Raw genomic sequence first — 27762 nt, forward strand, 5'->3', positions numbered from 1 at the left:
AAGGCTGTAGGGAGATGGAGCACGGGGAAGACTGTAGAGAGATGGAGCACGGGGAAGGCTGTAGAGAGATGGAGCACGGGGAAGACTGTAGAGAGATGGAGCACGGGGAAGGCTGTAGAGAGATGGAGCACGGGGAAGACTGTAGAGAGATGGAGCACGGGGAAGGCTGTAGAGAGATGGAGCACGGGGAAGACTGTAGGGAGATGGAGCACGGGGAAGACTGTAGAGAGATGGAGCACGGGGAAGGCTGTAGAGAGATGGAGCACGGGGAAGACTGTAGAGAGATGGAGCACGGGGAAGACTGTAGAGAGATGGAGCACGGGGAAGGCTGTAGGGAGATGGAGCACGGGGAAGACTGTAGAGAGATGGAGCACGGGGAAGGCTGTAGGGAGATGGAGCACGGGGAAGGCTGTAGAGAGATGGAGCACGGGGAAGACTGTAGGGAGATGGAGCACGGGGAAGGCTGTAGAGAGATGGAGCACGGGGAAGACTGTAGGGAGATGGAGCACGGGGAAGGCTGTAGAGAGATGGAGCACGGGGAAGGCTGTAGAGAGATGGAGCACGGGGAAGGCTGTAGAGAGATGGAGCACGGGGAAGGCTGTAGAGAGATGGAGCACGGGGAAGACTGTAGAGAGATGGAGCACAGGGAAGACTGTAGAGAGACGGAGCACGGGGAAGACTGTAGAGAGATGGAGCACGGGGAAGACTGTAGAGAGATGGAGCACGGGGAAGGCTGTAGAGAGATGGAGCACGGGGAAGACTGTAGGGAGATGGAGCACGGGGAAGATGTAGAGAGATGGAGCACAGGGAAGGCTGTAGAGAGATGGAGCACGGGGAAGACTGTAGGGAGATGGAGCACGGGGAAGACTGTAGAGAGATGGAGCACGGGGAAGGCTGTAGAGAGATGGAGCACGGGGAAGACTGTAGAGAGATGGAGCACAGGGAAGACTGTAGAGAGACGGAGCACGGGGAAGGCTGTAGGGAGATGGAGCACGGGGAAGACTGTAGAGAGATGGAGCACGGGGAAGGCTGTAGGGAGATGGAGCACGGGGAAGGCTGTAGAGAGATGGAGCACGGGGAAGACTGTAGGGAGATGGAGCACGGGGAAGGCTGTAGAGAGATGGAGCACGGGGAAGACTGTAGGGAGATGGAGCACGGGGAAGGCTGTAGAGAGATGGAGCACGGGGAAGACTGTAGGGAGATGGAGCACGGGGAAGGCTGTAGAGAGATGGAGCACGGGGAAGACTGTAGAGAGATGGAGCACGGGGAAGACTGTAGAGAGATGGAGCACGGGGAAGGCTGTAGGGAGATGGAGCACGGGGAAGACTGTAGAGAGATGGAGCACGGGGAAGACTGTAGAGAGATGGAGCACGGGGAAGGCTGTAGAGAGATGGAGCACGGGGAAGACTTGTAGAGAGATGGAGCACGGGGAAGGCTGTAGAGAGATGGAGCACGGGGAAGACTGTAGAGAGATGGAGCACGGGGAAGACTGTAGAGAGATGGAGCACGGGGAAGGCTGTAGAGAGATGGAGCACGGGGAAGACTGTAGGGAGATGGAGCACGGGGAAGGCTGTAGAGAGATGGAGCACGGGGAAGACTGTAGAGAGATGGAGCACGGGGAAGGCTGTAGAGAGATGGAGCACGGGGAAGACTGTAGAGAGATGGAGCACGGGGAAGGCTGTAGAGAGATGGAGCACGGGGAAGACTGTAGAGAGATGGAGCACGGGGAAGACTGTAGAGAGATGGAGCACGGGGAAGGCTGTAGAGAGATGGAGCACGGGGAAGCTGTAGAGAGATGGAGCACGGGGAAGACTGTAGAGAGATGGAGCACGGGGAAGGCTGTAGAGAGATGGAGCACGGGGAAGACTGTAGGGAGATGGAGCACGGGGAAGACTGTAGAGAGAAGGAGCACGGGGAAGGCTGTAGAGAGATGGAGCACGGGGAAGGCTGTAGAGAGATGGAGCACGGGGAAGACTGTAGAGAGATGGAGCACGGGGAAGGCTGTAGAGAGATGGAGCACGGGGAAGTCTGTAGAGAGATGGAGCACGGGGAAGGCTGTAGAGAGATGGAGCACGGGGAAGGCTGTAGAGAGATGGAGCACGGGGAAGACTGTAGAGGGATGGAGCACGGGGAAGACTGTAGAGAGATGGAGCACGGGGAAGACTGTAGAGAGATGGAGCACGGGGAAGGCTGTAGAGAGACGGAGCACGGGGAAGGCTGTAGAGAGATGGAGCACGGGGAAGGCTGTAGAGAGATGGAGCACGGGGAAGGCTGTAGAGAGATGGAGCACGGGGAAGGCTGTAGAGAGATGGAGCACGGGGAAGGCTGTAGAGAGATGGAGCACGGGGAAGACTGTAGAGAGATGGAGCACGGGGAAGGCTGTAGAGAGATGGAGCACGGGGAAGGCTGTAGGGAGATGGAGCACGGGGAAGACTGTAGAGAGATGGAGCACGGGGAAGGCTGTAGAGAGATGGAGCACGGGGAAGGCTGTAGAGAGATGGAGCACGGGGAAGGCTGTAGGGAGATGGAGCACGGGGAAGGCTGTAGAGAGATGGAGCACGGGGAAGACTGTAGAGAGATGGAGCACGGGGAAGGCTGTAGGGAGATGGAGCACGGGGAAGGCTGTAGAGAGATGGAGCACGGGGAAGGCTGTAGAGAGATGGAGCACGGGGAAGACTGTAGAGAGATGGAGCACGGGGAAGACTGTAGAGAGATGGAGCACGGGGAAGGCTGTAGGGAGATGGAGCACGGGGAAGACTGTAGAGAGATGGAGCACGGGGAAGACTGTAGAGAGATGGAGCACGGGGAAGGCTGTAGAGAGATGGAGCACGGGGAAGGCTGTAGAGAGATGGAGCACGGGGAAGACTGTAGGGAGATGGAGCACGGGGAAGACTGTAGGGAGATGGAGCACGGGGAAGACTGTAGAGAGATGGAGCACGGGGAAGGCTGTAGAGAGATGGAGCACGGGGAAGGCTGTAGGGAGATGGAGCACGGGGAAGACTGTAGAGAGATGGAGCACGGGGAAGACTGTAGAGAGATGGAGCACGGGGAAGGCTGTAGAGAGATGGAGCACGGGGAAGACTGTAGAGAGATGGAGCACGGGGAAGACTGTAGAGAGATGGAGCACGGGGGAAGGCTGTAGAGAGATGGAGCACGGGGAAGGCTGTAGGGAGATGGAGCACGGGGAAGACTGTAGAGAGATGGAGCACGGGGAAGACTGTAGGGAGATGGAGCACGGGGAAGACTGTAGAGAGATGGAGCACGGGGAAGGCTGTAGAGAGATGGAGCACGGGGAAGGCTGTAGAGAGATGGAGCACGGGGAAGGCTGTAGGGAGATGGAGCACGGGGAAGGCTGTAGGGAGATGGAGCACGGGGGAAGGCTGTAGAGAGATGGAGCACGGGGAAGACTGTAGAGAGATGGAGCACGGGGAAGACTGTAGGGAGATGGAGCACGGGGAAGGCTGTAGAGAGATGGAGCACGGGAAGACTGTAGGGAGATGGAGCACGGGGAAGGCTGTAGGGAGATGGAGCACGGGGAAGACTGTAGAGAGATGGAGCACGGGGAAGGCTGTAGAGAGATGGAGCACGGGGAAGGACTGTAGAGAGATGGAGCACGGGGAAGGCTGTAGAGAGATGGAGCACGGGGAAGACTGTAGAGAGATGGAGCACGGGGAAGGCTGTAGAGAGATGGAGCACGGGGAAGACTGTAGGGAGATGGAGCACGGGGAAGACTGTAGAGAGATGGAGCACGGGGAAGGCTGTAGAGAGATGGAGCACGGGGAAGACTGTAGAGAGATGGAGCACGGGGAAGACTGTAGAGAGATGGAGCACGGGGAAGGCTGTAGGGAGATGGAGCACGGGGAAGACTGTAGAGAGATGGAGCACGGGGAAGGCTGTAGGGAGATGGAGCACGGGGAAGGCTGTAGAGAGATGGAGCACGGGGAAGACTGTAGAGGGATGGAGCACGGGGAAGGCTGTAGAGAGATGGAGCACGGGGAAGACTGTAGGGAGATGTAGCACGGGGAAGACTGTAGAGAGACGGAGCACGGGGAAGGCTGTAGGGAGATGGAGCACGGGGAAGGCTGTAGAGAGATGGAGCACGGGGAAGGCTGTAGAGAGATGGAGCACGGGGAAGACTGTAGAGAGATGGAGCACGGGGAAGACTGTAGAGAGACGGAGCACGGGGAAGACTGTAGAGAGATGGAGCACGGGGAAGACTGTAGAGAGATGGAGCACGGGGAAGGCTGTAGAGAGATGGAGCACGGGGAAGACTGTAGGGAGATGGAGCACGGGGAAGACTGTAGAGAGATGGAGCACAGGGAAGGCTGTAGGGAGATGGAGCACGGGGAAGACTGTGGGAGATGGAGCACGGGGAAGACTGTAGAGAGATGGAGCACGGGGAAGGCTGTAGAGAGATGGAGCACGGGGAAGACTGTAGAGAGATGGAGCACGGGGAAGACTGTAGAGAGATGGAGCACGGGGAAGGCTGTAGAGAGATGGAGCACGGGGAAGACTGTAGAGAGATGGAGCACGGGGAAGGCTGTAGGGAGATGGAGCACGGGGAAGGCTGTAGAGAGATGGAGCACGGGGAAGACTGTAGGGAGATGGAGCACGGGGAAGGCTGTAGAGAGATGGAGCACGGGGAAGACTGTAGGGAGATGTAGCACGGGGAAGACTGTAGAGAGATGGAGCACGGGGAAGGCTGTAGGGAGATGGAGCACGGGGAAGGCTGTAGAGAGATGGAGCACGGGGAAGGCTGTAGAGAGATGGAGCACGGGGAAGGCTGTAGGGAGATGGAGCACGGGGAAGGCTGTAGAGAGATGGAGCACGGGGAAGACTGTAGAGAGATGGAGCACGGGGAAGACTGTAGAGAGATGGAGCACGGGGAAGGCTGTAGGGAGATGGAGCACGGGGAAGGCTGTAGAGAGATGGAGCACGGGGAAGACTGTAGAGAGATGGAGCACGGGGAAGACTGTAGGGAGATGGAGCACGGGGAAGACTGTAGAGAGATGGAGCACGGGGAAGACTGTAGAGGAGATGGAGCACGGGGAAGGCTGTAGAGAGATGGAGCACGGGGAAGACTGTAGAGAGATGGAGCACGGGGAAGGCTGTAGAGAGATGGAGCACGGGGAAGGCTGTAGAGAGATGGAGCACGGGGAAGGCTGTAGAGAGATGGAGCACGGGGAAGACTGTAGAGAGATGGAGCACGGGGAAGGCTGTAGAGAGATGGAGCACGGGGAAGACTGTAGAGAGATGGAGCACGGGGAAGACTGTAGAGAGATGGAGCACGGGGAAGGCTGTAGAGAGATGGAGCACGGGGAAGACTGTAGAGAGATGGAGCACGGGGAAGACTGTAGAGAGATGGAGCACGGGGAAGGCTGTAGGGAGATGGAGCACGGGGAAGACTGTAGAGAGATGGAGCACGGGGAAGGCTGTAGGGAGATGGAGCACGGGGAAGGCTGTAGAGAGATGGAGCACGGGGAAGACTGTAGGGAGATGGAGCACGGGGAAGGCTGTAGAGAGATGGAGCACGGGGAAGACTGTAGGGAGATGTAGCACGGGGAAGACTGTAGAGAGACGGAGCACGGGGAAGGCTGTAGGGAGATGGAGCACGGGGAAGGCTGTAGAGAGATGGAGCACGGGGAAGGCTGTAGAGAGATGGAGCACGGGGAAGGCTGTAGAGAGATGGAGCACGGGGAAGACTGTAGAGAGATGGAGCACGGGGAAGACTGTAGAGAGATGGAGCACGGGGAAGACTGTAGAGAGATGGAGCACGGGGAAGGCTGTAGAGAGATGGAGCACGGGGAAGGCTGTAGGGAGATGGAGCACGGGGAAGACTGTAGAGAGATGGAGCACGGGGAAGGCTGTAGAGAGATGGAGCACGGGGAAGACTGTAGGGAGATGGAGCACGGGGAAGACTGTAGAGAGATGGAGCACGGGGAAGGCTGTAGAGAGATGGAGCACGGGGAAGACTGTAGAGAGATGGAGCACAGGGGAAGACTGTAGAGAGACGGAGCACGGGGAAGGCTGTAGGGAGATGGAGCACGGGGAAGGCTGTAGAGAGATGGAGCACGGGGAAGACTGTAGAGAGATGGAGCACGGGGAAGGCTGTAGAGAGATGGAGCACGGGGAAGACTGTAGAGAGATGGAGCACGGGGAAGGCTGTAGGGAGATGGAGCACGGGGAAGGCTGTAGAGAGATGGAGCACGGGGAAGACTGTAGGGAGATGGAGCACGGGGAAGGCTGTAGAGAGATGGAGCACGGGGAAGACTGTAGGGAGATGGAGCACGGGGAAGACTGTAGAGAGACGGAGCACGGGGAAGGCTGTAGGGAGATGGAGCACGGGGAAGGCTGTAGAGAGATGGAGCACGGGGAAGGCTGTAGAGAGATGGAGCACGGGGAAGACTGTAGGGAGATGGAGCACGGGGAAGGCTGTAGAGAGATGGAGCACGGGGAAGACTGTAGAGAGATGGAGCACGGGGAAGGCTGTAGAGAGATGGAGCACGGGGAAGGCTGTAGAGAGATGGAGCACGGGGAAGGCTGTAGAGAGATGGAGCACGGGGAAGACTGTAGGGAGATGGAGCACGGGGAAGACTGTAGAGAGATGGAGCACGGGGAAGGCTGTAGGGAGATGGAGCACGGGGAAGGCTGTAGAGAGATGGAGCACGGGGAAGGCTGTAGAGAGATGGAGCACGGGGAAGACTGTAGAGAGATGGAGCACAGGGAAGACTGTAGAGAGATGGAGCACGGGGAAGACTGTAGAGAGATGGAGCACGGGGAAGACTGTAGAGAGATGGAGCACGGGGAAGGCTGTAGAGAGATGGAGCACGGGGAAGACTGTAGGGAGATGGAGCACGGGGAAGACTGTAGAGAGATGGAGCACGGGGAAGGCTGTAGAGAGATGGAGCACGGGGAAGACTGTAGGGAGATGGAGCACGGGGAAGACTGTAGAGAGATGGAGCACGGGGAAGGCTGTAGAGAGATGGAGCACGGGGAAGGCTGTAGAGAGATGGAGCACGGGGAAGACTGTAGAGAGATGGAGCACGGGGAAGGCTGTAGGGAGATGGAGCACGGGGAAGGCTGTAGAGAGATGGAGCACGGGGAAGACTGTAGAGAGATGGAGCACGGGGAAGGCTGTAGGGAGATGGAGCACGGGGAAGACTGTAGAGAGATGGAGCACGGGGAAGGCTGTAGGGAGATGGAGCACGGGGAAGGCTGTAGAGAGATGGAGCACGGGGAAGACTGTAGGGAGATGGAGCACGGGGAAGGCTGTAGAGAGATGGAGCACGGGGAAGACTGTAGGGAGATGGAGCACGGGGAAGACTGTAGAGAGATGGAGCACGGGGAAGGCTGTAGGGAGATGGAGCACGGGGAAGGCTGTAGAGAGATGGAGCACGGGGAAGGCTGTAGAGAGATGGAGCACGGGGAAGACTGTAGGGAGATGGAGCACGGGGAAGGCTGTAGAGAGATGGAGCACGGGGAAGACTGTAGAGAGATGGAGCACGGGGAAGACTGTAGAGAGATGGAGCACGGGGAAGGCTGTAGGGAGATGGAGCACGGGGAAGACTGTAGAGAGATGGAGCACGGGGAAGGCTGTAGAGAGATGGAGCACGGGGAAGACTGTAGAGAGATGGAGCACGGGGAAGACTGTAGAGAGATGGAGCACGGGGAAGACTGTAGGGAGATGGAGCACGGGGAAGGCTGTAGAGAGATGGAGCACGGGGAAGGCTGTAGGGAGATGGAGCACGGGGACGTCTAGGGAGATGGAGCACGGGGAAGGCTGTAGAGAGATGGAGCACGGGGAAGACTGTAGGGAGATGGAGCACGGGGAAGGCTGTAGGGAGATGGAGCACGAGGAAGGCTGTAGAGAGATGGAGCACGGGGAAGACTGTAGGGAGATGGAGCACGGGGAAGACTGTAGAGAGATGGAGCACGGGGAAGGCTGTAGAGAGATGGAGCACGGGGAAGACTGTAGAGAGATGGAGCACAGGGAAGACTGTAGAGAGACGGAGCACGGGGAAGGCTGTAGGGAGATGGAGCACGGGGAAGGCTGTAGAGAGATGGAGCACAGGGAAGACTGTAGAGAGATGGAGCACGGGGAAGGCTGTAGGGAGATGGAGCACGGGGAAGACTGTAGAGAGATGGAGCACGGGGAAGGCTGTAGGGAGATGGAGCACGGGGAAGGCTGTAGAGAGATGGAGCACGGGGAAGACTGTAGGGAGATGGAGCACGGGGAAGGCTGTAGAGAGATGGAGCACGGGGAAGACTGTAGGGAGATGTAGCACGGGGAAGACTGTAGAGAGACGGAGCACGGGGAAGGCTGTAGGGAGATGGAGCACGGGGAAGGCTGTAGAGAGATGGAGCACGGGGAAGGCTGTAGAGAGATGGAGCACGGGGAAGACTGTAGGGAGATGGAGCACGGGGAAGGCTGTAGAGAGATGGAGCACGGGGAAGACTGTAGAGAGATGGAGCACGGGGAAGACTGTAGAGAGATGGAGCACGGGGAAGGCTGTAGGGAGATGGAGCACGGGGAAGACTGTAGGGAGATGGAGCACGGGGAAGGCTGTAGAGAGATGGAGCACGGGGAAGACTGTAGAGGGATGGAGCACGGGGAAGGCTGTAGAGAGATGGAGCACGGGGAAGACTGTAGAGAGATGGAGCACGGGGAAGGCTGTAGGGAGATGGAGCACGGGGAAGACTGTAGAGAGATGGAGCACGGGGAAGGCTGTAGAGAGATGGAGCACGGGGAAGGCTGTAGGGAGATGGAGCTCGGGGAAGGCTGTAGAGAGATGGAGCACGGGGAAGGCTGTAGGGAGATGGAGCGCAGGAAAGTCTACAAAGAGATGCAGTATGAGGAAGGTTATTAATAGATCTCAGTGAGTTCAGGGATAGGTTCTGGCTCTTTCAGGCCCCTTCCTTCAGACAGTAATCCAAGGAGGTGTCTCGGCGACCTTGCTTCCGGGGAAAGCAGGGAGATCACATATTGCAGCTGGGGAGGCCTAGGAAGCCATAGGCAGGGGCTCCGGTTCCTCACCTCTCGTACCTTACTCCCTCCCCCCTCACACCTTTCCCTGATTTCCTTCTGATTCCTGACATTTTTTAAATCTTCCTATTCCTTTCTAACTCTTCTATAATCTTCCCTTGCCTTCTCCCTCCCAAGGCATTCATCACATCTCATATCCTTTATATTTTGTTTATTTTCTATCTCCTGCCACATCTTCTTATAATGAAGCCTCCATGAACGTAGTGTCTTGTGTCACGGCTGAGTCCCTGGTGCCTTGACCAGTCCCTGCCCTATATCAGATGCCTAGCAAGTATGCAGTGAATGATAAAGCGATATGCTCGTGGCCCAGTTTTCTTAAGCATATCCTGTCTTCTTTTTCCTAGGTGTAATTATATTCTACCTCAAGTGATGGTGGTCATCACTCTTCAAAATTATAGAATGGAGCCAGGTGTGGTGGCGCACGCCTTTACTCCCAGCACTTGGGAGGCAGAGGTAGGAGGATTGCCATGCGTTCATGACCACCCTGAGACTACAGAGTTAATTCCAGGTCAGCCTGGACCAGAGTAAGAACCTACCTCGAAAAACCAAAATTAATAATAGTAATTATAGAATGGCGCCCTGCCCGAGACTGGTGTCCAGTAAATGCTGATATCAAGGAATCTGTTGATAAGGGCAAGCTGACACCTTGTGCTTCCCTAATGGAGTGTTTTAATCCCATAGAAGCCTGCCACCAAGAATATGGGCACAGGGCTGGAGAGATGAATGGCTTGGCAGTTCAGTGCTTGCCTGTGAAGCCTAAGGACCTTCAAGGCTCAATTCCCCAGGACCCAAGTTAGCAGGATGCAGAAAGGGGAGCTTGTGTCTGGAGTTCGTCTGCAGTGGCTGGAAGCCCTGGCACGCCCATTCTCTCTCTGCCTTTCTCTCTCTCTCTGCCTCTTTCTCTCTGTCACTTTCAAGTAAATAAATAAAAAATAAACAAAAATAATTTTTAAAATTAAAAAAAGAATATGGAGGGAATTACCATGGGATTTTTTTATACTTATGGAAAATGCTAATAAAAATTTAAAAAATTAAAAAAAAAAGAATATGGACACAGTGTGGTATTGCCTGGAAAGTATTGGGACCTGTCATAAAGTAGGTCACCAACAATGTTAGGTATGTTTTAAATGTCCCCACCGTCCTCCCTTTCCTATGGCCATGGACATAGTGACATCTTGCTCATTTATTCATAATGATCTGGTTACAGGACACCTTCTCCTGGGGACATGAATGTAGTTTGCTTTTGAGTGAGCCATCTGTCAACGGCCATACATCCTGCAACCAGGCCCAAAGCCTCTGCTTTCTGCCAACTTTTCCTGGGAGAGACTGATTTCCCTCCTCAGGAAAGGAAGGGGTTTCCACTCAGCTCAAGTTCATGAACTAGCTGAGCTGTGAATATCTTCCTTGCCTGTGGTTGTTCTTCCCTTCAGTCTGTCCTGCCCTTGACTGCTAGTCAGGGCTTTGCAAAAGATGGCTTTCACCACGTCCCTTCCCCTTCAAGTGCCTGCAAGAGGCTCCTGGGATGTCCACCTTTGGAATGTGTCACTGCACTTTCTAAGCCTGTGCAATTGGTCTCATCTTCCTAGCCAAATGGCCTTCAGGGCTGGACCTTAGTAGCCCCCATGCAGTGTAGGCAGGTTGGGTCCCTGGTCCTGAATGACCCCTCAGTTCAGGTCCTTGACTCCTTCACCTGCCACCCTGCTGCCACTTTAGAGGGTTCATCCTGTGGGGCTGGAGGGTGGCGTCATCCCCAGCCACTTAATCAGAGCTGATTGTTCCTTCCTAGCTCTAGCTCCTTCCCCTGCAAGCACTGGGAACGGATTCAGCTGTGATCTGGATCGGCAGTTCTTGGGTTTGCTCATTGAGTGAGCACCAGACAGCCTAGGACTCTTTGGGGATGGCATGATCTGTGATAGTAAACTCCCCAAGTACAAAGTAGACACTGTTTTTACTTGCTTGTGATGCTACTGTTTGTGATCATTAGGAACTTGTGGATCTTAACTGAGAAACAAGCTGTCAGTAAGAGCAGCAGCGGAGCTGGAGAGGTTGCTCAGTGGTTAAAGGCACTTGCTTGCAAAGTCGGCTGTCCGGGGTTTGACACCCTGGTACCTATGTATACCCAGATGCACAAAGTGGCTCATGCATCTGGGGTGCATTTGTGGCGCCAAGAGGCTCTCTCTTTATCTCGCATTCTGCAAATAAAGAAAAAAATATTTTTGGCTTTTCAAGGTAGGATTTTACTCTAGCCCAGGCTGGTCTGGAATTCACTATGTAGTTTTCAGGCTGTCTTCAAACTCATGGTGATCCTCTCACCTCAGCCTCCTGAGGGCTGGGATTAAAGGTGTGCACCACCATGCCTGGCAAAGAAAAAAAAAAAATTTTTTTTTTTTTCTTTCTGAGGTAGGGTCTCACTGTAACTCAGGCTAATCTGGAATTTACTATGTAGTCTCAGGGTGGCCTTGAACTCTTGGTGATTCTCCTACCTCTGCCTCCCAAGTGCTGTGATTAAAGGCGTGCACCACCATGCCTGGCTTAAATAAAAATATTTTTAAAAAGAGTGGGAGTGGCCATTTTCTTTGAGGTTTCTTTACCCTAATTAATTTGTTCCATGATCATTTGCTTTGGTGACCCAATAGGCTATCAGGAGTATCAATCACAGTCAACAATAGGAATCAATAATTTAAGAAAATGTCCTATGAGAAAAACACCCTTACATTTGGGAATTTTCAATTTCTTCACTTGTCTCCTGTAAGTCAGGAATACACTGGTGTTTTCTTTCCTACCAGTGAGAACTAGTGTGGCGCTGATTTCCTGGTGTCATATACCCCACAAGACAGGGGCATCAGCCATCTTATTGCTACAGACCATCTCTGCTCCCAGCCTGACACAATAAATGGATTGTTCTTGACATTTTAGATGTGTTGGGCCTACATTCTCAGAGACCCGGCTTCTTGCATCTAGAAGAAGTCCTGGAGCTGGCAGGAACTTGGTGTTTGGTTATTGAATGATGGGTAGATGGGAGATGGCTGTCAACCTGCATTTTTTTAAAAAATTTTTATTTATTTATTTGAGAGCAACAGACACAGACAGAAAGACAGATAGAGGGAGAGAGAGAGAGCGGACGCGCCAGGGCTTCCAGCCACTGCAAACAAACTCCAGACACATGCACCCCTTGTGCATCTGGCTAACGTGGGACCTGCGGAACAGAGCCTCGAACCGGGGTCCTTAGGCTTCACAGGCAAGCGCTTAACCGCTAAGCCATCTCTCCAGCCCTGTCAACCTGCATTTTGCCCTTGGTAGAGGTGCTGATGTTGTGTAAGAGTGGCTCAGCGTCAACCTGGAAACTAAACCTCAGGGATCAGTGGGCCCCAGCTTACCGTGGCTGTTCAGGGGTTGGTTGCTGGCAGGATCCTGTAATTGAAGGACAAACAGTGAGGTGAGTGAGGGAAGCTTTGAGTCTGGGGTGGGCAGTCCTTATCTATTCCCTTCTTCCCTCTAAATCTACTTTAGGGGCTCCAAATGAAAAATTCAACCACATACCTATTTGACCTGGTTTGTCAATTCCAGTGACTACTTAATCAGCCATTACAGAAGGGACTGCTTGCTGGGTTGCTGCGTGGATTGGTGAAATCTCAAGATAATTTTGCTCTGCTGTCTGCTTTATCAATCATTTGCCTGTATTTATTATGTACTGTATTTATGAAGAAATTCAAACTGAAGCTTCACAAAGTAGGGAGGGGTTAGTAAGTAGCAAAAAAAAAAAAAAAAAGCCCAATCTTACTATTCACCAGGCAAATAAGTGCATCAAACCACCATGAGTCATCTCTGTATAGGCAGCAGAATGACTAAAATTGAAAAGACTGACAGTTCTAAGTGTCAGTGAGAATGCAGAAGCCCGAACCTTGTTGGTGGGAATATAAATTGGCACAAATGTTTTGGGAAATGGTTTGTCTAAATCTATGAATACTTAATGTATGGTTGTCTTATGATTTATATATATGTTTGATGACTGAGCAAATCTATTCCAGGACATAGTCAATAAAAAAGAATGTAAGCTGGAGAGACGGTTCAGCTGCCTCTCCTCCATCATCGCCAGGCTGAATGGAGGAGACTACTTCCAAGTTAAAGACAAGAACAAATCAGGAATCTTGCCCTGGAAATACCGAGTCAGGTACAAATATATATATAAAAAAATCCAAACATAATTGGCATGCAACAGTTTACAAAATCCCTTCATCTAACTCAGTCAAGTATAGGGCAAAAGAATAGATATTAAGCGTTTGCTTTTCGTGGTAGAGTCTCACTCTAGCCCAGGCTGACCTGGAATTCACTATGTAGTCTCAGGGTGGCCTCGAACTCATGGCGATCCTCCTACCTCTGCCTCCCAAGTGCTGGGATCAAAGTAAACAACTCTTTGAGGAGGATCTGTACTGTGCCAGACTGTGCTCCAGAAGCCATGAATTCCCAAACTAATAAGCAATCACCACCCAGGGCTGGGAGGCTGGAGGACCAACTACAGAGAAGCCAGAAAAGACCACAGGGTGGTGGAAGTTCTGCAGAGGAAAGTGGGTGGAGATGAGATAGGATCGGGATAGAGACTGAGAATGGGAGGTCGGGGAAGAGGAGACAATGCTGAGCTGTGACTTGAGCAACTGGAAGAGCCAAGCAAGCAAGCATAAGGCAGTGCACTGAAGTTCGCAAGGCTAGAGGGAGGGCAAGAACACCAGAGAGAAGGAAGATTAAGATGTTGGGCCTTGGGCTGGAGAGATGGTTTAGTGGTTAAGCGCTTGCCTATGAGTCCTAAGGACCCAGGTTCGAGGCCCGATTCCCCAGGACCTACGTTGGCCAGAAGCACAAGGGGATGCAAGCATCTGGAGTTCCTTTGCAGTGGCTGGAAGCTCTGGCAAGCCCATTCTCTCTCTCTCTACCTCTTTCTCTGTCTGTCGCTCTCAAATAAATAAAATAAAGGCCAGTCTGTTGGGCTTGCATCAAAAAAAAAATAAAAAAAAAAAAGATGTTGGGCCTTGTCAGTGGTCTAGATTCCCTTGGGTTTTCGTGAAGCGGGCTATGGTGTTTGCTAGGGTGTGGAAGGCAGAAGAAGGGCTGGTAGGTAGGATACTAAGAGCACTTGTGTAGTAGCCTTTCCCATCAAGTCATTTGTTTTCACTGACTACCTTTGTACACATGCCTGCATTAGTTGGATGGACACGACAAGTTTCTTATGTTTGTTACTAATTGAAAAGACAGTGAATGTACTGTTAATGGGCCAGGACTCATGCTAGAAGCTCATGTACAGAGGGAGCAGGGAAAGCTTACAGTCTATACTTCCCTGGGCCTTTGCTTCTCTTTCTAAGCTGAAGTGACTCAATATTCCATGGTGGATAATGTTTCTAGTTGCTATCTACTCAGTAGTGGATGGGCGTAAAAAAATCCACATACCTTTGCAAGCGAAAGAGGGAAAGAATCCTGAGAAAAATAAAACAGTAAGTTGGAATTTCGGAGACATTATGACTATCTTGTTAGTCACTATATCTCTGCTGTCTCCTACAACTCATGACATAGTGAGTATTTAATAAGCATTTATTTGTTGAACGAGAAAATTAATAAACATATCCCGGTTTCAGGACTCAAAAAAGCTGACTATAGTATAGTCACACAATAATGCTGTGATCAAAAGAAATAGGCTATATATAATATCGATGGCATTAGCAATTTAATATCAATAGAAAAGTCCCAAAAGATTATAGATAGCCTAGAAGCCTTTTCATGAAGAAGCAAGCAATGGTGAACATGGCATTTGAAATGGTGTTTATTTTACAACTGCATTTAGCATAGCTCCTGGCCCATCAAAAAATGTTTAGTCAGTACTGGTTGAATTAATAAGCAAAAGGGACTTGCCCACCTACCGCAGCAGACTATGGATGTGCATGCCAAGAGCAGGGGAAGGATGTCATGATTAGATGTAGGTTATTGCTAAGTTAAAGCCTTCTTGGGGGGGGGTGAGTTTATGAAGACCCACTACAAGGTTAAACCAACAAACTCTATACAAGTTACAAGTAGGCCCTGAGTGAAGCACACAGTGTTTTAGTTATGGGGTAATTGATGTGCATTCGAGGTGCAAAGGGAGATTGAACAGATATCTCTGCCTGGGCTGAGTGGCCTGATGAGGTCAACTCTTGTCCTTACAATGTTCTGTTGCAGCTTGCAACCTATTTAGTGGCTGATTTTTCTCCTTGTCTCTCTCGTATGTGTGTATGGGTTCCTATGTAAACACATGTGTGTGTGTGTGTGCATGTGGAGGCCAGAGGTTGACATCAGGTATCTTCTTCAATCACTCTCCCCCCCCCCCACATTTTTTTATTAACTATGACCTTTACTATATAAACATATTGTATGTTGGTCATATTCCCATCAGGGTTATACTTTTGCTCTGGTATACTTCTGCTTCCCCCACACCCATTCCACTGAGGGCCCTTCTCAGTGGGGTTATTGGTATTCACTGTGAGGTCATGTCTCTGTGGGTCAGTCAAAAGATAGCATTGGCATGCCACGGCTTCCAGCCACTGCAATCGAATCATCTTGTGCACATGTGTGACCTTGTGCATCTGGCTTATGTGGAACCTGGAGAGTGGAACATGGATCCTTAGGCTTCACGGGCAAGCGCTTTACCTGTTAAGCCACCTCTCTGGTCCCGCCCTGTGGTTCTTGATGCAGGGTTTATCACTGAACCTGGAGCTCACTGATCTGACTAAACTAGCTGGCCAGCAAGCCCCAGAGTTCCTCTTGTCTTTGCCTCTCTGCACCTAGCTTTTACATAGGTGCTGGGGATCCAAACGCAGGTTCTCACATTGTGTGGCAAGTGCTTTGACAACTGAAATACCTCCCCCATCCAGATCCCTCTGACCTCTCTTGAAGTTCCTGGGAAACATCTCTTACACAGAGAGATTAAGAATAAGGGGTTGATAAACCTCTGGGACATGCAGCTGCTATACGTCGTGGGTACTGGGTTAATTAATGACTAGGGAGGTCGGTGATTTTCAGGCCTGTGAGTGGCAATCTGGGACAATCAGTGTTATAGACATCTTGAGCAGGACAAATCTCAGAACCTATGACCAGCTCAATTCCCTCTCAGCCCAGGGTCTTCTCTGAGCTGTGGGAAGGAAAGGATGGGGCTGAGAGACATGTGGGCACCAGGCCAGACTCAGATCTAGTTGGCCCTGCCATGATCAAGGATGTAGAGCTGAAACAGTCTTTATAGGCCGTCCCAAGCCACCCTACCTGGTGCCACACAGGGGAACTCTTGTTCTGGTATTGGTAGAAGGAAGAGGGAAAGCTAAACACTACAAATAGCCAACTGTACTTCCTTCAGCTTTGCTACAAACACCTTAGTTTATCTTCAACTTGAACTTAGCCCCTTGAACTGACCACAAATGCCACAGCCCAGACCCAGCCTAGCCCAAGCGAGGGCATCGTGCTTTTCCTTTCTGTTTGGTGTGTTGGCTGGGCCAGGCCATCTGATTATTTGATCCAGCCTGTGCAGAGCCCTGACTCATGGGTCTGCTCCTGCCTTTGTCTGTCCTAGGGCTCTCCTGGAACGAAACACCTGCTTTCTGGAGTACCAGGGAAGGGTAAGAATGCCCAGACATCTAGGGCCCAGATGGGTGACAGGGTGTGAGGTGGAGGTGGCTGAAGAACACCCACCATTGTCTTAGGAGCTCAGAGCAGCTTCCTTCCATATTTCGGGGTTGTTCACTGTCAAGAGAAAGACACCAGGACCTACGTGTGCAAGCCAAACCATGAGCTAGTACAGTCGTGTATGGTTAGACAGCTTGCACTATCCTTCCTCCACAGCCATGGTTCTGTTTAATCCTTGGAACAACCTTGAGATGTGCTCCTCCTCTTACAGAATTGGAAACCAAGGCTCATCTATATGGAGCTGATGCTAAGACACAGATCCTGCTCTCCAGGCCAGGCTTCTGGAATCACAGGGCTGTTGTTTTCATTGCCCTGCTGTTTCAGGCACCTACTTGGGTAAGTGTTCCCCCACCCCCACCTTTTAAAACTTTTATTTATTTATTTATTTATTTATTTATTTATTTATTTATTTATCAGAGAAAGAAGGAGAGAGAGAGAGAATGGGTGCGCCAGGGCTTCCAGCCACTGTAAACAAACTCCAGACACTTGTGCCCCCTTGTGCATCTGGCTAATGTGGGTCCTAGGGAATCGAACCTGGGTCCTTTGGCTTTACAGGCAAATGCCTTAACCACTAAGCCATCCCTCCAGCTCCCCTACCTTTTAAATATGTATTTATTTGCAAGCACAGAAAGAGAGAGGGAGAGCGGCACAGAGAGAAGGGGGGCTCCAGGCCCCCTTATTGCTGCAGACAATCTCCAGATGCATGCACCACTTCCTGCATCTAGCTTTATGTGGGTACTGGGGAATAGAACCCGAGTTGTTAGGCTTTGCAGGCAAGTGCCTCAACCGCTGAACCATCTCTCCAGGCCCTGGGTAAACATCCTTAATTGGCGCTGTGTCCTTTTGACTCTCTACTCCTCTGAAATGCAGTCTTGTATGCATTTGGCATGTAACCAACATGCAAGCATTGCCCGCAGCAGTTCCATGGCCCTCCCCCAGAAGGCATGGCATCAGGCCTTGCTGCCTGGTTTTGCACCATTATCCATGAGTGGAGGTACAAGTCACCCCTCAAAAAGCATAGTACCTCCTGCCAAATCTGCACCTTTCTGCTATCCCCTTCCCCACTCCATCCTGGAGAGCCTTCGGGACTTAGTTCAGCTCAAAATGTTGTATGGACATTTCAGGGTCCTTGTTTGTCCTCTAGCTCAGAGACAGTGATCCCAGACACCACCCGGAGCACCTTTGACACTGACTTTATTTATTTATTTATGTGGTTTTTCAAGGTAGGGTCTTGCTCTAGACCAGGCTGACCTGGAGTTCACTTTGTGGTCTCAGGGTGGCCTTAACTCATGGTGATCCTCCTACCTCTGCCCCCCAAGTGCTGGGATTAAAGGCGCATGCCACCATTCCCAGCTGACACTGACTTTATTTTTTATGTGCACCACAGCGCTCTTGTTTTTAAGTAAGAGGAGAATTATGGTGCCTAGAGAAGCCACAAAAGCCAACCACCTGTGAAGTGTGAGTTCTCATCTCACCTTCTCTTGGGCACACCTCTGAATCTCTCGGAACACTGAAGTCCTTATTAATGGTTACTGAGAACTCTCTTTCAAGGATGGTGGAGCAGATCAAAAACCTCACAATGAAAAGCCCAGCGTTGCACTGGGCTGGTGGTAAGGCAGCAGCTCCTGTCTCTCCACCCCCAGCCCGCCTTGGCCTTGCTACTCCCTTTCTCTCTTCAGTGTAGAGCCCCCACTGCTGTGCTCTGGGAAGAGGTCAGCAGTGGCATTGTGGAACAAGTGGGAAATGGACGAGGGAGAGAGGCCAGTGTATTGCACAGGGGTTTCTCTGGCCTCGCTCTGGTCTGTGGCAGCTTCAGGCTTCCCCAGGGGGGGGCCAAGGGGCTGGCTTCCCTTGATCTCAAAGGGAAAACCTACAGCCAAAGATGCTGCCGTTGCTAGGTGATGGATGAGCAGGTCCTTTGAGGCTCTCTGGCAGATGGTAGCTAGGTTGCTGAGGCCAATGGCGAGGCCGTGGGGGAATCCCAGGGAAGGGATGGGGAACACTTTCTGGGAGAGCCAGGAGACCTGAGGCTGTTCACGGTCAGTATGAAGAGTGGCCCTTGGCCACAACTGGCTCGGATGCTCAGGACCTCTCTATGCCATCTTACTTGGCTTTGATCCCTGCACCCCAACCCAGTCCTCCTGCCAGCAGCTGTGTCTCCACCTGCAACCAGCTGGCTGGCTTGATGCCTCAGGGCCTGTCTCTTGGGTCCCTCAGTCATGACAGGTAAGGGGATGTGGAGGGGTACACCATCCCAGGATAGGGGAGGGCGCTGTTGTGACACAGCAGCTCAGAGAGCATGGAAGGTTTCAGAAGTGACACTCATGATGGCTTCCAAGTAACTCCTGCCCTGGGACCCTGCCTCCAGGACGCTCTCCAACTCAGGCTGGGCACCAGCTCTCCCGCGTGAGGGTTTCAGGAAGCAGTCTCTCTGCAGTGCGTGTAGGCATCCTTATAGCAGCACTTTTTCCTCCAGTTTAACCCCAGCCTCGGCTGCTACAATAGAAACCACATGGTCTTGTTCTAAAGCATAGAGGTGCTGACCTCTTAGCAATTTGAGCTGATCGCCTTGGTCCCCATTGCAGGGTATAATGGCTCCAGAGCAGGGGCTGGACGGGACGGGGCAGGTGGCCTACCTTTATCATGCTGCCAGCCCTTTGTTCAGTTCTGTCATTACAGAATCAGCCTTTGTGTTTGGGCATGGCTCTGAACTGCAGGCAGGGTCCCGGGGAGAGGCAAGGATCTTGGCTTCATGGTAGGAAGAATGGAGGTGCAGTTACACCCCTTTCTCAAGGCACAGGGCATCACAGTGAGAAGGACTGGAGTGAGGTGCTAAGATAGGCACTGACTGCAGAACAGCCTCTGGAGCTAAGTGGGGTGGGGGGGGTTGCTGCGGGAGGTACTCCTGTGGCCTCACTTTTGCACGTTCTCCAAGCCAGGGTAGCAGTTTATCCTCTCTGGCCTTTTAGAGTTGCTGACGATTCTATGTTGCTCGGCTTTCCTTCTAGCGCATGGCAGGGGATCCACCTGGGCCCAGCCTTGCTTCCCAGCAGAGACCCATCCATGAAAGGAAGGTGGCCCCTCCTCTGCACACCTGAGGGCAGTGCCCGGCCAGCTAGTGTGTCTGGGTCAGGCCACACAGATCTGACTTATAGCCTGACAGAGACCCTTGGGGGGGGGGCGGCTAAGGGTTACTAAAGTTTAGAGGGATTCCCTAAACACTAGTTTACCCAAACAGGAAACTGCCAACCGTGATGTAGTCTGATTGATGTCCATAAAATAATTCCATGGAGTTTATGGTGCCTTTAAAAGAACATACTCCCTTTTGCTTGTCCTGAATTGTCCTCATACTTTAAGGGGGTGAGATGTGGTGGGCAGGGAAGAAGGAATGCGGCACCAAAGGACCTGGCTCCTCTATTCAGCAGCTGAGCAAACCCGGACAAATTTCTTGCCATCTTTCGGACCCAGCTTTCCCTTTGACAGTGAGGATAGATGCCCAGTCTGACTTCCTGTGATGGTAGACAGTGGCAAAGACTGCTCCGCTGCTGGGGACCCTTCAATCCCACCCGAGCCACATCCGGTCCCCTCATGATCTCGTACTTGTTGGTTGATCTTTGTGGTGTGACGGGTCTCAGTTGCTTGGGTCCCATGCCGCTCCTTCTGTAAAGACACGCAGGCTTGAACTGAGCTCTGGCCCTGACTGTTCTCTCCATGGTGCGTAAGGAGGGTCTGTGCCCGGGTGCCGCACAGGAGCAGGAAGCGGCAGCCTTCTTTATCTTGGAGGTGTTGGTGACAATCAGCCTCTAGTGGACCATTTAATGCAAGCTGCTAACAAAAGTCTTAGAAACTCCTCGATCACTTTCCTGGGAACTCTGAACTCAAGCTCCTATAAATAGTGCTCTGGTGTCATTCCTGGGACTTTTCTGTACTATCGCTTTGTGGTTGCATAACCTGGCATTCTTCTCCCACCTTTCCGCCCACTCACCTAACTCTACCAGGGCTTTGAAACTTTTTCCATGTTGAGATGCCACTGTTGGAAGAGGGGGTGCTTGACAGTTGATGGAGCACAGGCTCTGGAGTCAGGGTCTGAGCCTCACCTCTGCAACTCACTGGCTTGAGACCTAAGGTGGGTTATTAACCATTTTGTGTGTATTTCATGAGAAGAGAGAGAGAGAGATTCTTCCTCCTAATGAACCCCAAATATGCATATAATACATTACCTGGTGCAATGTAGTAGTAACTGTTAAGGTAATAATAGGGGCTGGAGAGATGGCTCAGCAGTTAAGGCACTGCCTGCAAAGCCTAAGGACCTGGGTTTGATTCCCCAGCACCTACGTATAGCCAGATGCACAAGGTGGTGCATGCGTCTGGAGTTCATTTGCCGTGACTGGAGGCTCCGGCTTGCCCGTTCTCTATCTGCCTTTCCCTCTCTCTCAAATAAATAAATAAATAAATAAATAAAAAGTTTAAAAATAATAGTAATAATAATATAATGACAGCAACAGTACTTTATTCATTTTGTGAGGCACTGTTTGGTGGGGGCAGGTGGGTGTTGGAGACCCAGCAATGAACAAGAAGTGAAGTTCTTGTGCCCATGAGCAGATACCCTATTATTGCTCTTAATAATTAATAACAATGTTGAAATAGAACTTGGCAAGTGCTTGACATACTCAAAACTTATTCATTATTGATGGGCACAAGCTTTGCAGAGGGCCTGACATAGATGTAGCAGATGGTAGCTATTTTGATGGCTTTACAGGACAAGGGGCCTGACATCAAGAGGACAGACTGTGAACTAAGTACATTTGTGAAGGGTGACTGTGGCAGTTAGGGGACCTGAAGTGATGTTGTGTGACCTATTTTGAGTGTCCTCTGAGAGAGAGAGCAGAAAATGCAGTCCATAAAAGCAAAGACCAAAGAAAAGATCAGGACACACATGGTCCTTTAAACCACCTCGGGGACAGGGCCAAAGAGGAATTTGAGGACCAACGGGGCCTTGTCTCTTGGCAAAGGGAAGATTGTTGCACCAAGCAGAGCTTCCTAGAAAAGGTGTGACTAGACGCTCTCTGTGGAGAAAGATTCTCCAGAAGACAGGGACAGGCCCAGATGTGGCCTCTAGCACCCCTGGGGGCTGGGCAGAGTCCCAGCAGTGCTGGGGCAGGTGAGTAGGTGGGGCAGGAGTGGGTGGAGTCACAGGCATTCCAAATGCTGCCATTCTGGTTTTTCTGTTTTGCATATAAGGCTCTGCATTAGATTTAATCGGGGCTCTGAAGTCAGAACATATGGGGAATCCCTCCATCTGTACTACCTCAAAGGTCCTTCCCCAGGGTCTGTGATCTGCTTGCCTGGGGCTACTTCTGTTTCCTTCCCTAGATAATATTTGTCCAAGGTCCAGTTCACCCAGAGTTTTATCCCCTTGAACTCTCTGTGTAGCCCAGGCTGGCCTTGCACTCAGGGGAGTCCTCCTGCCTCAGCCGCCTGTGTGCTGGAATTCTAGATGGGAGCAACCATGCTGGGCTATATATCAGTTTTAAAATTTTTTAAATTTTATTATTATTATTATTATTTTTTCGAGGTAGGGTCTCACTCCAGTCCGGGCTGACCTGGAACTCACTATGTAGTCTCAGGGTGGCCTTGAACTCATGGCGATCCACCTACCTCTGCTTCCCAAGTGCTGGGGTTAAAGGTGTGTGCCACCATGCCTGGCTATATATCAGTTTTTTAAAAATATTTTATTTATGTATTTATTTGAGAGATAGTAAGAGGGAAAAAGAGAGAGAGAGAGAGAATGGGTGTGCCAGGGCCTCTAGCCACTGCATACGAACTCCAGATGCATGTGTCACCATCTGGCTTATGTGGGGACTGGGGATTTGAATCTGACTTCTGAGGCTTCACAGGCTTAACTGCTAAGCCATCTCTCTAGCCCTATATCAGTTTTCGATTCTTAATAGCCTCATGGCAACGTGGTGTTTATCCTGAGCAGCACTGAGTATGAAATCTTATCTCCAGCTTCTTGTAAGCCTGTGATAATCATGCCCGCTGCTCTCCTTTTGTACATGCAATGCTTCCTCCTTCGTGACCTTTAGCAGCTCAGGGGGGCTGAGTCTCTGCAGAATCCCTGGTCCTTCCTGCATCCTGTGGTACTGGCTGGTGTAGCCTTCACTGTTCATATACTTTGCTGTAAGATCCATCAGTCTGGAGAAAGGGGAGTGGGGTGCTCCAGTTCTGTATCTGGTGGGGTGCTGGTGTTCTGGGTCTGCATCTTGGTGGAGGAGGGAACTCCAGAATTTGGAATCCCATCTCTGCTTCCTATAGATTGAATGACCTCTTTCTTTCAAATCACTTAGCATCTCTGTACCTCCCATTTCCTCAGGTGTTAAACAAAGATTTATAAGTCTCAAGGTTGTATCACACACCAAAGATGACCAAGTGTTTCATTTTTTAAATATATTTTAAAATTTTTATTTATTTCTTTATTTGAGAGAGAGAGAATGCTCATGCCAGGGCCTCCAGTCACTGCTAATGAACTCCAGATGCAAGCGCCCCCTTGTGCATCTGGCTTACGTGGGTCCTGGAGAGTTGAACCGGGATCTTTTGGCTTTGCAGGCAAACGCCTTAATTGCTAAGCCATCTCTCCAGCCCCAAGTGTTCCTTGAGCCAGAGCCCTGTGCTTGTTGCCCTGGGTTGAAGATGAGCCATCACTGCAGCTGCTGTTACTCTCTGTGAAACCCCTCAGGGTAGGTCCTTCCCAGCAGCCTGGCAGGCTCATTCTCTGGGGACTGGTGATGAGATGTCCCCAGTGTCAGGGTGGCATCAGGATGAAGGCTTCCCTCTTCTTGTTCACATCGGTGGGTTATGAGGCTTCACTCTGCTTGGGGTGAAGGAAGGTGTTCAGCCCGTCTCAGCTCCATCTGGAGAGTGGTAGAAGTGAGGGCCCAGAGTTGGCATCTTCTCCGAGTCTCCCAGTGTCTTGCTCAGTGTAGGTGCTCAGGTACCCATGGGGCATGATAAAGGACCGGATGGGTGCATGCGGACTCAAGCGAAAGCAAGTGAGACCACAGCAAGTGTCCCAAGGATCGGACAGCTTGGTCCTGCCAGGGGACAAAGCCCAGCCAGACCGATGTGCAGTACAGCTCCTCACCCAAGGTCCCTCTACCACCATGGACAAGGCACCTCATTCTGTCGCCCTCTTCCTGTAGTGTTCCTTCACCTGTCACCTGGGAGAGTTTCTGATTGCACGTGGATGATGCTAGGGAGCCGGAGGCTGCTCTGGGAGCTGGGGAGAGGGGACAGTGCTTCACCTTTGAGACTTGTTTACCAGTTTCTCTGCTGCGATCGTGATGTTTAATCAGAGTGGCAGGTTGGGCGGTGGAGACATTGCCGGGGGATTGCCACACTGTGGCTGCCTGACTCTCCCTTTTTCCTGTTGCTGTGGTTTTCTGGCACGCTCAGGCCTGTCCCTCCCTAACTCTTAGCTCCTGTTTCTCAGGGTCAGAAATGTTTTGGTCTCATTTCTGATAGGATTGGACTTTAAAAAAATATTGGACTTTGTGAAGCAAGGTTCACTCAGATGAGAAGCTGGTTATAGGGGATTCAGTCTTGGATCATTTATCTATCATCCATGCATTCATTCGCTCCTTCATTCTCACCCATTTCTCAATGGTCTACTCCATGCCAGGCCAGTGCTATGCTTGGGACTATATGCAGGCCTCATCCACGAGAAACTCAGTCTGGGGGGGCAGATTTACACAGTGAGGCAGTTGAGTGCATTTAGGCTTTGCAGAACTCACTGTCTTGGGGAACTATGGCAAAACGGAATGTTTTATTGAGGCTGATGCTTGCACCTGGGCACATTGCCCCTTGTCCCTTACACTGCCACTCTGTCTTGCTGACCATAAGCAATTCCCTCTGTGTGATCACTCTTCCTGGCTTCTCTGCCCAGAGACTGGCTCACCTTTTGAAATCCAATGTTAACACTTTCAGGGGACAGCTTCTAGTCACCTTTGAGAGAATCTACCTTCTGGCCCCTGGCTGGGGACCTTATGATCGTTCTGGATTATACCCGTGGCTCACTTTTGTGAATATCTCCAAGGCAGAACCTGGACCCACCTAAGGTGGCTGGCCAGTGGCAACGATGGCCTAAAGGACGAATTAAATGGCTGCTGGCTAGCTGGAGCTTCCGTGGAGTCATAGTGACATCTGGTCTCCTTACCCAGGTAGAGAGGGACCTGGGAGAGAAGGTAAGGGAGAGAGGCCTTTCTTTATACTCTCTCTAGGGTCTTTCCATTGCTCAACCATCAGTTTGCCACCGCAGAGTCCAAGATGGCACCATTAGGTGGGTTGCTAATGCCTCATTTGGAGGAGGCCCTCCCTGCATGTACCCCTAGACCCCTGGAATGTTCACTCACCACATTCCTCCAATACCACCCAAGCCCAGCTAAGCTTTTTGGGTCTGCACCAGTTGGCAAGATAAGAAGGCAGTGGGGAACCCCAACACACTCACAGTGTCTCAGAGGTCTGGGATTGAGCGCAGGCATTTATGTCCTTCCTTGATAGTAACATGTCTTCTGAGGCTCATGGTGCATTTACGATCCTAAGCATGATTGGGTTTTGGTCAGACTGACTTCAGCTATAGAGAACCCACTGATTGCCCAGGGCCTGGCTGGCTGTCTTTGGACATCTCGGTGGAATAGGCTCAAGGGGCACATTGTCAAGAGGAAGCTCATGAAGGCCTTTGATCCGCACTGACAGAGAGAGTCCTGACAGGGAGGGAGGAGACAGGAGGGGAGCAAGGTAGAGCTGGCCTTGACCTTGGTCTGCCTATTCTCTTCCTAGGGCTGGGCGCTAGCTAGGCTTGTCTTGCCCTCAGCAGGGGGAAAGGGAAGATTGTTGGGTATCCAAGGTTTAGTGGTTCCCTCAGGGCCACAAGTCCCTTTACCCTTCCCTGGAGACCGGCCTGGCCAAGCTGACACCTGCCTTCAGGACCTTGGGCTTGACACCTCCATCACAGTACCCTCCTGTCCTCTTGGGGAGCAATGCCCAGTGCCTTCCCGAGGTGGCAGGGGGTCAGGGTGAGATGTGGTACTTGGCTGTTACTTTCTGGAGTGGATTCCTTACTGGTCACAGTTCTGACATTTGTTCAGGATTCCTAGTTTACAGAGCCCGGTCACATGCATGGGTCACTCAGCCTCTCCCTTGGTCTGTGTATGTGCTTGGTGTGCTGTGGAACACAGTTTCCATTTTACCGGGGGAGGAAATGACCCAAGTCTCAAGACCACACAAGGTGCTGGCCCTTTGGCCATGGATTATGCAAGATCTGCTCCTGAAGCTGCCCCAGACAGAAATAGCACCTTTGTTGTTGGCTCCCTTAAGGTACATCCCGGGTTTCTTCGGAGCCACCCAGAAGCAGCGCACGGCCAGGAGGCTGGCACTGCTTCTCTCCCGTCAGCCCGTGACCTCAGGGGAGGGATCCTCTGCACAGAGCTGAGCCTCTTCCAAGGGTGCCCTGATTCTGGCTCTGGGCCTGCGCAGGCAGGAGAGACCCTCTTCCTCAGATGACACCAGCATTTTGTCAGGCTTTTCTCTAGTGGATCATGGGAAGTTCTTGGGCAGGGGATCAGGAGACTTCACATCACTCCTTCTTGCACTACCCTCTGTCTCCCCTTGCCTTTTGTTCCGGTGGTTGAACAACTGTCACATTCTGGCCAAGGACTGGAGAATGAAGACCCCCGGGGTCCCACCTCAGACCCACTGATTAGCTCCTCCACTTTTTGGTTATCAGTTGTCCCCCTTCAAAGGACAACAGAAGACACTTTGGGTACTCAGAGGAGTTTAGAACATGGAAGACACCAAGCAGAACCCTGTACAAATGCCTGAGACTAGTCTGGGCTATCTCTGTACTATTCCCTTTAAAAAAGAATAGGAGACACTTTCCCTAGGGAGTGGCTGTGGGCCACCGTGGTACCGATGGAGCCCTTGGCCTTGGAGAAGTCATATCACGGAGGACTTAGGAGGGGACAACAGGGATAGCCCTGTTTCTATTCCCACTTTCTTCAGTGGGTTTCTTCAAGGAAGGTTGGCAGTAGAGGGAAAGGGAAGGGCTGGCAGATATGAGGGGCTGGATGTGGGAATGATTCAGTTGTGACCTCATTTTTTTTTCCTGTGGCAAGCCCAAGAGGCAAGACAGCAAGAACGAGAGAGACTTGGGGGGGGGGGGGGTTGGCATGCCAGAGCCTCCAGCCATTGTAATCAACCTCCAGACGCATGTGTCACCTTGTGCATATGTGCAACCTTGTGCACTTGCGTTACCTTGTGTGTGGCTTACATGAGACCTGGAGTCGAACATGAGTGCTAAGGCTTCACAGGCAAGTGCTTTAACCACTAAGCCATCTCTCCAGCCTGTAGCCTCATTTTGATTATTATTTTATTTTTGAGAGAGAGAGAGACAGAGTGAGAAAGAGGGAAAGAGAGAGAGAGAGAGAATGGGTACACCAGGGCCTTTCAGCTGCTGTGAACGAACTCCAGACTGTGTGCCCCCTTGTGCACATGTGTGACGTTGCAAGCTTGCCCCACTTTTGTGTCTGGCTACTACGTGCGACCTGGAGATTCAATCATGCGTTCTTAGGCTTCGCAGGCAAACACCTTAAATGCTAAGCTATCTCTTCAGCCCTGTGAACTCATTTGTAACCTGAGAGGTGTCACAAAATTCTCACTGGCCCACCCCACAGGCTGTTTGAAGGGCCCTTTTTAGGAAGAGCCACCCTCTCCCAGGTATAAGGTACTGATGGTCCCACACTCACCATGTTGCCTCTGTGGCTCTGAATTCTCCTATAGACTGGAGCTGAGATCCAAAAACCAGGGCAGCAAGGAAGTTCTCCAAATAGGCCCTGCTGGCCAGCAGGTCAGAAAGGTGTAGTCAGCACAGCCCAGACGGAGGCCATGTGCAGGGCTGGCCTTGGTCCCTGATGGTCAGCATCGTATCCTTTCAGCAAACCAGCCACCTCTCACCGTTGTATCCAGTAGTG

General features: G+C 51.8%; 1 protein-coding gene across 1 annotated transcript in view; it reads right to left on the reverse strand.

The window, feature by feature from the left end:
• Window positions 1–27762, reverse strand: part of Tmprss4 (transmembrane serine protease 4) — a 69286-nt gene that overhangs the window by 25705 nt on the left and 15819 nt on the right. Inside the window, exons 3-4 of the mRNA XM_045146066.1 lie at window positions 20339–20514; window positions 12421–12454 (exon numbers count right to left, since the gene is read on the reverse strand). Coding sequence (XP_045002001.1) covers window positions 12421–12454; window positions 20339–20514 — 210 coding nt within the window. The remainder of the gene's footprint in view (window positions 1–12420; window positions 12455–20338; window positions 20515–27762) is intronic.

The sequence above is a fragment of the Jaculus jaculus genome, chromosome 3, assembly GCF_020740685.1.
Source record: "Jaculus jaculus isolate mJacJac1 chromosome 3, mJacJac1.mat.Y.cur, whole genome shotgun sequence".
Classification (NCBI taxonomy): domain Eukaryota; kingdom Metazoa; phylum Chordata; class Mammalia; order Rodentia; family Dipodidae; genus Jaculus; species Jaculus jaculus.